Genomic DNA, 12,674 nt, shown 5'->3' on the forward strand with positions numbered 1-12,674 from the left:
CAATCCAGGGGTTAGGGTATAAACCTTACAACTAGTATTGGAAGAGGCAAAATTGGTTATATGTGAAGGGGATTAAATGGAACCAAATTTGGTCTGAGTTAGAGCATCACTTGTCCAGATGGTCAAGGGGGATTGACCTTTCAGAGGTCTTGAGTTTGTGACCTTGTACCATACCATTCTGGACAGTATCTGAAAGAAGTGAATAATGAATGAATAATTATTGCTGTACACCGCATCAACAATATTACAGCTATTCATGGCCTGAAGGAAGTGGAAATTCTCTTAAAGAGGATGTATTATACACAAGTTAACGTTGCTGAATATGGCACCACAAATATTATGAATGTCACATCTTTCCAAGATGAATAATATGTAAAGGTGTGCAGTGTTCCTTACATTCTTTGACGATTTGCTTCCCAAGATGGATAATTTTTGGGTGTGGTCTGGCTGTATTGGTGTAGGCTCAGACCCATCCAAACTTACAAATGCTGTAGCACTCACCCTCTATAGCCAGTCTAAGGTTCAGGAGATTAGATTTCAAGGTATGACACCTTTTGCTGTCGGGAATTGCTAAAGGTGTGAAATGTATGTCCTGTATGCAACTGATGAATATGACACCAGGTGTCCAATCCTGCTGAGATAATGTCATACATAGCGGGAATGCTTTCATTGTCTCCCTCACTCACTCTTGGTGTTCCCTGACACTTTTATATGGTAAACTATACCTTGTGCTTGTATCCATAATTTACTTGAAAGCTCTATTTAAGAGTTCAAGTCATATAGATAATTTTTAACTGTGCTTCTTATTAAAAACCAGGTTCGCATTTGAACAAGATGTTGTCCAAAAATAATTGTAACTTTTCAAACCACTGTAGTTCGAGCAATATACATCTCTTCTAGTAAGTTTGACATTCTTGAATGTAAACTCATTTTCTGAACATTATTTCAGAAGTTCACATTCTGTGGTTTGAAACTTAGAGCTGATAAATTTCAAATTTTCCATCCTCCCATGAAGAACTGTCTAACAGTCACTGAGACCCTTTGTGAATTTGGTTGGCATTTATATTGAACAGACCTTTTTTAACAAGTTACAGTGCCTCCGACAGACGTGTCTTTTTTTCAAACAAACCTTCAAACTTTCTGTAATCAAAGCCCAAGAGAAATCACGTCTTCTCAATATCGGTGAAGACAAACTATTATCAGTCTTTTGTTTTATGTCTTTTTGGTCTGCCTGCCAAATGCGTGTTTCTTCTTTCTACAAAACATATTCTGATTATCAATCAGAAAAAATTGTCTGACCTTGGAAAATACACGTAATGGCCAGACCATCCATTAGACATGTTTTTTGTTTGTTTGATTAATGTTACGAAAATGTTACATTTGGCCTTGAATAATATTGTACTGATTTCTTCTCAACAGGTCCACCAATCACAAACCCAGGTAAGTGAAAATTGTTTATACACAATTTTAGTTAAGTCTAATTTTGGTACTATTTCCATGATGACTAATCAACTGACAAGTCTGTTTTCATATGTGTATGTTAAATACCATGATACAAGTCTCTGTTTGCATGGAAGTGAGGGAAGCATGGAAGATCTTCATACTCCATATGAATTTATAGCAAACGTCTTCAAGGTTGTTACACTTGCGCAAAAGATTTGTAAATTTATGATAAAATGTTTGAGACATGATGTTATAATCTGATATGTTTGTAAATAATCTTTTTAAGAATAATCTAGAGTTGAAATAATTTATGATTTGTAACAACTTTGGATAGTCTTGCTATATAATATATGTATCCATTGAGCTTACTAACAACTAATACAACTGAAATATTAAGTATTAAAATGATAAAAAGTTTTGTAAATTCTATTAGTTCCCTCATTATATTTTTGGTAAAATTCCAAATTATAGCATTTAATTTTTCATCCTAATATTCCTTTAAACTTTTCCAAATTACTTTCAGAAAATTTATTTTTTCTTTTGGTTTCATTTTGATATACCTTGATATTTCATCCTATTTTTCATGCTCACTTTCGAATCATGTCTGGAAAAATACTTGGATAACATTTTGGCAGCGGAACAGGAAGATATTTTATCTTTGTTAAATCAATCCCATGACTGACTACCTGTCATGTTATCCTCTGACTCATGTAATCAAAGCGCACAATCCTATAGCATGTCTACTTCTTGTCAATATGTCAAGCGTTCCCATCAATACTTATAAAGTTTTCATATTTTTACCTATCCAGAAGTCCATGTTTTTTTGCAACAGAACTGGTTCAAAGGATCTGTGTTGATTACGATTTGAAATGTAATCATTTTATGCTTACTAATTAGAACACAGATATATTTTCATGTTGCGGAAAGATTTAATTTTCCCTCAAGATTGTGTACGCTTGCAGTAACTCTACTTTGTCATTTAACTTATTTCTTAATATTTTTGTCTCAAATAATGATATCCATTTAGATTAGTTCTAATTGTTAAAAAAGCAAATAGATTTAATATATTTTTGTTTAAACTTTGAAACAAACAACTTCAAGAAATCTCTGATCTTGTGGTTAAGGTATGAATTACCAATGAATAAAGTTTCCAAATAGTCCAAAATTCACTTTCTATGTTAAAACTGTTTTTACCATCAATAATAATGCCTACTAAAAGGTGTTAAAACTGAAAATGAGTAGCTTCTTTCCACATAAATATATAAAAAGGCATTACTATCTGTGGATATTTCCCCATATGCTACTCTTAGCATCCATAACAGGACAGTCAAGTAATCTATGCATGAGTGCAGCCTCTGAAGCCAGTCTCTTTTCATAGAATATTGATGCTGGTCATCAGATCGACCAGCTCAGCAGCTTCATCCATATGGAGTATAGTTTTTTGGTTGTGTTTGAAATAATTTCGCTATGGTTCATATGTGGCTTACAATGGTTTTTATATGAATACATATAAATGATATATGATATATGATTTTTAAAAATGTCATTTTCGATCATATTGTACGCATCATATTTATTTTACTGAAACTTTATGTGTCTAGTGTCAGGTGCCCTGTTAACTCAGCATGTGCCACGTAAAATTTGTTAAGTGTAATATTGTGTGTTAAGTCTGCAGATAATGCTGCATATTGTGTGAAATTAGCTGAATATTGTGGATTTTGGTTCATTGGGAATCGATAAACAAACCGTTTGTGGGCTGACGAAATCCACTGAACCAGTCGTCTAGGAGAGTACCAATGTGCAGATTGTTGGTGCATGAGGTACCAAATGTTACTGAATTGCTGGAATGCTGATCCTGAATGTGTCTATGGCATCAATAAGCTTATCTATATTTATTTCTGATTTAACACAGATATACGCACTTCCAAACCAGGTGAATAAAGCACAGTTTGTGGTGCTAGTCATCAGTTTGTGTGTTCGTCACGTGATCACACGTTTACATGTTTTAGCTTTCACTGTCTGTTTGGTGTTTTTATCTTGGTTTCGATTTGTTTATTTTAAAAGAGTGGATTGGGCTGTAGATTAAAAACGCATGGTGCATAACAGGTTGTTGGTATATGTTCCCCTGTTTAATTTCAGATTAAATAAAATGTTGCTTTTCATGCAGTGCAGAGATATCATCATCCTCTCCCTATCAAAAATTATTTTTAATGACAAAATGCAGTTATACTTGAAATAATTAAAAATGAACACACTTTCTGTCTTTTGTAACCTTGACAACCCGAGCTGAGAATCATCATGAGGATATAAACTCTGCTCCAATGTCAAATCTGGCAAGTGAAAAATTGCTCTTTGTTATATTCCCTGGCAACCAAAGACAAAGCCAAGTTAAGTCAGCTCCTGTCTAATATGGTGTGAAAACAGTCTTGACAATTGGATAACTGTTCTAAAGGTTTTCAAGGTCAAATGAAGTGAAGAAGAAGTAAAGGCTCTAGAGACAGATCTCATGATGGACTATATGTAACATTCCAAACAAGCCCACAAGAACAAACTTTTCACTTGGCACTGTATTTGTGAAATTGTTCATATTTGTTATGATGGCAAGCAGTGTCATGATGGGTAGAATACAATTGTTGTTCACCATGCCAGCAGAGCGAGGAAATTGTTTATGGAATTATGGATTTTGTTTCACACTATATTCATCCCAGAAAATTCTGACTCCAACGCAAGATATGATTTGTTATGCCTTCTTTTAATTCAGTTTTCTTTCACAAATCTTTCACTTGATCAACCACTTGAAACAAATAGTGAACAACAGATCATCTGGGAATGAGATCAATGTAGCGGTACGTCTCAATACCAGCACCATGAGAAAGTAACAAAAAATTGGATTAAATATTCAGAATGTACGTACTACCTGTGACGTCTTCGCACTGCATGGTGGGATGCTAAATAATTTCTTGCATGACCAACTCTTGTGTCAACTAGTACATGTTTGATGAAGTGGAACAATTCGTGCATGTGTGAACGGATGTCCTGAATAGTAGATTATAGTGCTTCTGATTGCCTACATCTAACAGCATGAATTGTTCTCAGTTCCCTCACATGTCTTGGTCCTGTCTCTGTCAAGTCTAGAACAGTAGGAGTATGGTATTCCCCCAAAGATGAACTTTAAACTTAACGACATGTGCCCTTGCATTCTTACATCCTGTGATTTGATATATCATGATTTCATAGAAAATGTGCCCCTATGAACAATAATTCCTATAAATGCTTCTGTATGAAAAATGAATGTTTTCTATTTAAGATGAATAATGTCATTACATAGACAAGAACATTTGATATGTACCATGTACAGTTGTATAATTTCTGAACGATATAATTCTTGAAGGATCCACTTGTAATTGCCTTGTAACAAAATCAAAACAACATGGCTCGGGTATTAAGAAATATCTTGGTACTATGTACACAAATTCAGATCTGAACCAAAATATATTTTCTCTTTAGCAATATCATCTGATATTTCTTCTGTGTTCTGATTGTCTGTTGACCTACCTGTGTCTGAACACAGAGATGATATATATATATGAACCCTGCTTTCATACTTTCCATGCTCAATGTCCTGTGCAAAACTTCTGAGCCAATACCTTCTTATTCTCTTTGTTCTGGCAGCACATCTGAATGGTGAAGACAAACTTTGCTGCATTCTTTGTCCTTCATTCATAGTGGGAGCTATAGCTAGTTTCCTTATGTCCCTTCATTCTATACCCCATCCTTCAAGTCTCATAATACTGCCTCTCATCTTCATCCTTCAATGAGCAATGGGGTAGCCCAGTGGTTAAAGTGTTTGCTCATCACACTGAAGACCGGCTTTGATTCTCCCTTTTGGTACAATATGTGAAGCCCATTTGTGGTGTCCCCACTGTGATATTGCTGGAATATTGATCAAAATGATGTAAAACTAAACTCACTCACTCTCATCTTCATCCTCTATTGTATGTTGAGATTCCTCTTGTGATGATGCCGACAGGTAGTACGTGCAGTTACCTAGTCATCCAGGTGTTAGGGAGGTGGAGGAATAGGAATTATATTTGAATATAAATAATAATGTTGCACTGCGTTATTAAATTGTAGTTATCCCTAGTTTATGATTCTGTGTGCCAATATTTCCCCAAGAACATAAGTTAAACTGGTCTATAATTTATTGTTCTGTAGCCATGATTGTCTAACCTGCCAGCAATGAGCTTCTAGTCTTTGGCTTGATCTCACTGTGGCCTTTGGTACCAATTCTTGTAGCATGCGGCTACAGGGACAGGGACAAGATGACAGTCCATGTGTCTTGGAGTGAGAGAGGGTGTTATTTCTCTTATCTGTTATACATCTTGGGGCAGCAGTTACTCCAATGTATGTCACCTTGTGGTTCAAAAACTTCTGAAGGTCCATTCAATTTTGATCCTTGTCAAAGATGCCTGCCTGTTCATGTAGCAGCCTGATACACTGACAGCCTTGTGACAGAAGTGGCAGCTGGAACTGCCTACTGATGCTGTTCCTGGACACTCATCCTTGACCAGTAGTTGAAACTGAGAGTCCATTCACCATTTCACCCCTGGGATTTGTAGTGAACCTCTCTAGTGATAGTGACCAGGTTCTGGTTTAAAAATATCTTATTGCTTGTTAAGTACACAGTATTGTCAGCAAGCATGTACTGATCACAACTTCTGTTATCTGTTCCTTGAGAGATTCCTGGCAAAGACAGCTGCCTTCATCCACTGAGTGATAACTGCAATCCTGTACACAGCAGATGTGTGTGTGTGTGTGTGTGCGTGTGTGTGTGTGCATGCATGCATATAAACACATATAGCTTCAATGAACAATACTTCAAGCTACATGATTCCTGTCTGTAATTAATCAAGAAGGATCCAACAACCCAGTGGTCGATATTGTGAACAACAGTCTACATTGTTGTGGTACAAAGACACACAAACAACCACACCACTGATCCTGACCACAGATCCATTTGGTCAACTCTAAATGGTCATAATTGCACTCCCTTGTAGCCATTAGTGCTTCCCTCTTACACATGGACATAACTCGCTTTGCTGTTCATGCACAGAAAGCATGACAGAGACTGTTACCAAGTTTGCAGGAAATATTTTTAGCATCATTTTAGTGGGCCATTGCCTTGTAAATCTTGCGTTTACAATTTTCCATCTGCAAAGAATATGTGTATTTATCTTTGCTTCCTGTTCGTGAGATAGCTCACTGCTGAAATGAAATTCCTAAGGAAACAGGTCAAAATGAATGGCACATCTAACATGATTATACTCATACAATGTTACAGTTAAGCTTCCCCTAAAATGATAATTTCATGCTAATTGAACACTATGGACATAAAGGTATGGATTGCCGTGGCGCATATTGTGGCAACGCCTGCCAGGTCGTGTTATTACTCTTCCAGATTGTGTTTGTCACACATGTGACGGAAACACAGCTCGAAGCTATGCAGAAATGTAATAAGTATTCCTGTATTATCTTTAATACTGTCATAGGTGCTACCACCATCTTGTGGAGGTTTCGAGCTTAGTGTCTCAAGATCAATTCCTTGAAGTCTTCAAAATAAGAATAAGCATGATTCTACTGACATGGTCAACTAGCAGCAAATCATCCCCATCTAAAAGTCCAAAGCTGTTACACTCTGACCCTATTTGTGCATGGGCAATAAATGATCTCCCTTTGATGTTCTGTAGATAACCAACTTTTCTGAATTATTAGATCAAAATCCATAAATTCCTAAAGAAGTTTTCACTGAATTTCATTAATGTTTTCATTTATCACTCGTTCTTTGTATTATATCACTTTACAAAATCTTTGTTGCAATTTTCATTGTTTCACAATTATTGTTTTTGTGTTTCAACATCCTAGAAAGCGTGTTATCACATGTGACACTGACACAGACCTCATACTTCACGTTCTCCATGTTTGTTCACACGTCATTCTGATAAAGCAACTGAAATTAATTTTAGCTCCGCTGGTCACAGACCAGTTGAGTTTTTTAAACTGTATCTTATGTTTTCCATCTAGCATGCTTCTGGAAGGTTTAAATCAGGTGGTCTGGCTCACTGACTTTGTTGACACATGTCATCGTATCCCAATTGCGTAGATTGATGCTCATGATGTTGATCACTGGATTGTCGTCCAGACTCGATTATTTACAGACTGCTGCCATATAGCTGGAATATTGCTGAGTGCAGCGTTAACAACAAAGAAACAAACTGGAAGGGTTATGGACATCATGAAGCTCTGTTTTCAGCAGACATGTATTTTACTAGGATTTGGCACTTGTTTTCGGTTGTAGGTGAATTCTTGCTGAAAGTCACTGCATGAGGTAACAGTAAACAAAGTGCCAAGGCAACTAATCTACTTCTCAAAGTTATTGCCGGTGTAGATGGTATTTTCACAAATTGTGTGCTGCTCATATGACTAATGTTGGAAGCTGGCATATAATGAGTCTGTCAATGTAATCAAGCACATTGGAAATTTGCAGACAGTATATTGGCAGTTGTACTAGTTTGTCTGTGTGTTGCAGAACATGAAAAAAATCTTTGGGTTTTATTGATGAATAGCTTAGGGTTTTGAGGTAAATATGAAACGCCAATGCCACAGAATAACAATGACTAAAAGGCAAAATAACTATGAAAATTATATGAATAGAAAATTATAAATCTGTGATGACACCTGGTGTCAACAAGAAGTGTGTTCTGCCCAACCAGTAGCATGTGGACCTGTGAAGATCTGGGCCGAGATTTTCTAAGCTCTCTTAGCACTAAGATAGTCGTATGTGCCATTCATTAGCATTGACTTACGACTATCTTAGCGCTAAGAGAGCTTCGAAAATCTAGGCCCAGGGCTAGAACCGGTTGTCTGTGACCTATGTTTGTTGTAAGAGCTAAGAGCTAACAGAATAAAAAATCAAAATGTTGGTACGAAAGTGTAATAACCTGAGCCTAACTGATCTAATGAAACTTTAGTCAAGTTACGAAGGATGTTTGTGTACAATATGCTTTACATGTAGTCATGTAGCTATAAAGGTGAGCTACAGAGCCTGTAATTTCTGTGTACACATTCACACACCTGTAATACCCTTGTGTCACCCTAGTTCACTAGCAGGTTGAATATGATCATAAAATCATAAAGCATGATGTCACTTGTAATAATCAACACATTAATGTGTCATAGCATCATGTTAGGCATCAGAATAGTGTGTTATGTAGCAGTGTATGTTAAGACCAACCATGTACATATTGTCCTTATCGGTAGGCATTTATGCAGTAAGTGCATGATTGTCAGGGTTCCTACAGATCTAAATTTTATTCATGGTTCCAGTGATTTATTTTTGTAATAAATAATACCATTCTGTTTGAAAACATCATTCTATTGACACAAATATTACTAAAAAACAAATGCTTCATTTTGTTACTCGTGTGTTTGTTTTGTTTGAGTAATGCCATACATGGGATATATATCAACACACCCATCTAATCATGTTAAAAGCAGACTCACTATGGAAATTGGATCTGTTAAGTTTAGACTTAAATACAACGAGAGTTTTGAACTATTAAGAACATATTCCTTGAACTGGTCTATGAATATATTAGTTCAGCATAAAGTAAGTATAACTGATTTATGAATATATTCATTTAGTTTAATGTAAGCATGACCATTTGTATTTTGGAGTTGTTTGTTTACACCTTCTTATAAATATTTTTCAGCAATTTCAGTGATCGGCAGTACCTATGTGGACTATGGGGACCCAATCAAGCTGATATGTAACGCGACTGGAGGGCCGCACATACCCGAAGAGATTGACTGGTTCAAGGATGGAGATAAAATAGATTCACACAAATATAATGATATTGTTATAACAAAATATCGGTCACTGCGGTTACAGTCGATGACAAGTGAGCTCCTCGTGGACCGAAGCACGACTGACCATTCAGGAACATACATCTGCAGAAGCTCACAAGATGTCATCGCCAGCATTAAAGTCACAGTCCTTGTTGGTCAGTATGTCGATATAAACTGTGCATTATTGTTGTTTGTTCCTATTAGAAAATCTTTCAAACCTTCCCATAGACATAGCCATGTAGTTTTTAAAATCCCTTATATTTTTAGAGTTTTTTCCCTTAAAGATTATCTCCATGGTTTGATACCTAGTTTAAGATATGTTAATCATTGTAAGCCTTTGACACATTGCGTCTCTACCTAGGAAGATGTTGATTAGAATTGGTCTTGAGCAATCCATTCTTGTCGTAAGAGGCAAATATTGGGATCGGGTGTTCAGACTCACCGCCTTGGTAGATGCATGTCTTTGTATCCCAACTACTCTATCAAAGATGATGATGTAAATCACAGGGTTATCTGGTCCAGACTACATTTTTTACCAATCCTTGTCATACACCTGGAATATTGCAGAGTGCGACATCACAGAACATAAAATATTAATAATAATCGGGTATTCAGTTTTGTTTGATTGTTATTCGGCATCATGTTTGAGTTGATAGTAAAAGTAGTGTTTGAACTATTTGTGTCAGCTTGTTAGGACTGAAGACTAGCGAGTCTGGTAATTCCATGTTTCTGGGTAATGGTTTGCAATAAGAGATGGGAATTCACCTCACAGTAGTCATATATGTATATATCTGTAAGCTGGTTGTAGATACAGAGCCATGAGGGTGTGAATATTGTTTGTCATTGTGAGAGTACTCTGGACAGCTCTGTTTAATAGATAAATGGTTGTTCAGTTATTTGTCATAATAACTCAAATGTAACATTTGCATACAAAATGAAACATACTGGTGTTTGCTAAATCATGTTTTGTATGGAAAAGGGATAAATAGTTCTAAACTTCTGTTAGAAAAACATTTTCATTTCACTAGTTCACCAGGCCGAATTTCAAGTGATCTTATGTTAAGGCTTGTTTGTCAGACATCCAACATCCAGTTTCCATCATGCATCCTCTTGCGCAAACTTCAAACCATTGAAGCTGGTTTGCATTTTAGAAAAATATATATTTGATTTTAGTGTTTATACAGAAAATGTTTGAATATCAACCTATGTTGTGTCCATTTGAGATTATACCCGTGAAGGTCCGGGTTAGAATATTGCCATTCAGTAACCCATGCTTGTTGTAAGAGGTGACTAACGGGATCGGGTGGTGAGGCTCGCTGACTTGGTTGACACATGTCATTGGTTCCCAATTGTGCAGATTGATGCTCATGCTGTTGCTCACTGGATTGTCTTGTGCAGACTCAATTATTTACACACCGCCGCCATACAGCTGGAATATTGCGGAGTGCAGCGTAAAAATAAACTCACTCATTCACTCTATCTGAGATTATATACTCTTTTACATATATGGGTGAGCTACAGTACCATGACACTGCTTTCTTTTTCTCAGATTAACCTGAAGATATTGCTATACAATATGGTAATCAGCAATACACTTTTACCGAATCATGTTAAAGCAAAAACCATTACAAGATGTGAAGTACATACATTCATAAATCATTCAAAAAGGTCTCAGTGAGTGATGTGAATGTTTCTCGTTAATGTTTTCTCTGTTTTTGTTTCTTTTATTATATGTTTTAATTGCATACTTGTAAATCTATACATCATGAAAAAGATGTGATGGGAAAAATATGTTTGAAGCTAACAACAAACATCAACATGCAGTTCTCATTGGTCAGGTTAATAATGTCTGTTCTTGTTGGACACCCTCACAACTAAGGGTTAGTGAGGTAGCCTGTGGTTAAAGTGTTTGCTCATCACACCAAAACAAACAAATCCCACATGGGCACAATGTATAATGCCCATTTCTTGCAACCCTGCAAAAAAAAACTTCAATATTTTTGGGATATTGCTTAAAGTGTCCTGAAACAATTCTTGCTCACCCTTTTCTTCTAAATGCAATCAAAAAGGAACCAAGGTGATGACAAAGAGTCTGATGAATACAGTCTATATACACTGATATGTTCGTATACTAATATGTAAGACCTTTAGTTAGAATAGGTCCACATAAACCTATTCCGGTCTTGAGAGGATTGAATGTCATGCTTGGTTATTTCAAGCCACATTCATACACCTGGAATATTGAGTGACATAATTAAAACCAAAGTTTTAACAGCCACACACCTTGTTAATACCTGACCAGGATGTCTGATATTGACTTCCCTAACATAATTATGAAGCAAAGTTTTAATAGCCAACAAAAAAGCAACAAAAAAGCATGTCTCTACAGATGTTAAACTATTCATCTCTTAGTGTATTATCAAGAAAACTACAGTATAAATGCAATATGATTTGTTGATATGGATTAATAACACCTCAAAAGTACAAATGACATTATGTCTATCCTATAACAACAATTCATCCTTTATTGGTAACGGAAAATCTTTTTCCGAAAGGATCTGTTGGCCTTTAATAGTTTAGGCATAGGGGAATTCTCTTTCAAGAAGTAAGCAATATTAAACTGGCTGTAGTGGGCAAAAGTTTAGATAGAAGTATGGCTAATAGGTCAAACTGCTGAAACATCAATCAACAATATTTTTTATCTATTTAAAAATAATGTCACTCAAATGTCCATACTTGAACAGAAAATTGGTCCTCCTCATGTAAATCAAGTCAAAATAAACTATCGTAAAAGTCATATCCAAGGTTATGTATTTGACAGAATTTTGTAAATTTTATTGTAGCATCGACAGTACTAGAACGATTTCAGCGGAAATCAAATTATAGCAGTGAGTATTTTGTCCTCGATGGTCGGCACATTTGGAATTGCACTGTCTTTGGTTTTGAATCTTGTTTTGTTCGATCTTTTTTGCGAAATGAAAGAAGATCCTATTAAAGTGCAATTTCAATTTGAACCATGATAGTTAAAACATAGGTAGTGGATGTAAGTTAATTTATGTTTGTTTATTTGTCCTAGTCATCTGTTTGCACCTCTGTGTTATTGGCTACTGTTGCACCATTGAAATATTTCCGTGATATAGATCCAAAATATCTGGGTAAGAATCATTGTTATGGTCCTTTGTCCAACACTGCTTCAATACCTGCAGTCTGTAGGGATTGTCACACTAGGATCCAGAAGATTGAAATTATGTATCCTGGGCCTGTTGAAAGCAGGGTATGTCTTGAAGGCCTGTACCACAAAGCTATTTTAGAATTATTGGTTAGTG

The 12,674-nt window shown here is 36.0% G+C and overlaps 1 protein-coding gene across 4 annotated transcripts in view; it reads left to right on the forward strand.

The window, feature by feature from the left end:
- Window positions 1-12,674, forward strand: part of LOC124284587 (zwei Ig domain protein zig-8-like) — a 226,855-nt gene that overhangs the window by 198,294 nt on the left and 15,887 nt on the right. For 2 of the 4 annotated variants that reach the window (XM_046720689.1, XM_046720688.1), the window contains exons 6-9: window positions 1,420-1,440; window positions 3,356-3,376; window positions 9,213-9,503; window positions 12,192-12,236. In XM_046720689.1, the coding sequence (XP_046576645.1) occupies window positions 1,420-1,440; window positions 3,356-3,376; window positions 9,213-9,503; window positions 12,192-12,236 (378 nt within the window). The remainder of the gene's footprint in view (window positions 1-1,419; window positions 1,441-3,355; window positions 3,377-9,212; window positions 9,504-12,191; window positions 12,237-12,674) is intronic. The other 2 variants (XM_046720691.1, XM_046720690.1) reach the window with 2 other exon arrangements.

Source organism: Haliotis rubra, unplaced genomic scaffold (genome assembly GCF_003918875.1).
Source record: "Haliotis rubra isolate DU_JTF1 unplaced genomic scaffold, ASM391887v1 Scf34, whole genome shotgun sequence".
Taxonomy (NCBI): Eukaryota; Metazoa; Mollusca; class Gastropoda; order Lepetellida; family Haliotidae; genus Haliotis; species Haliotis rubra.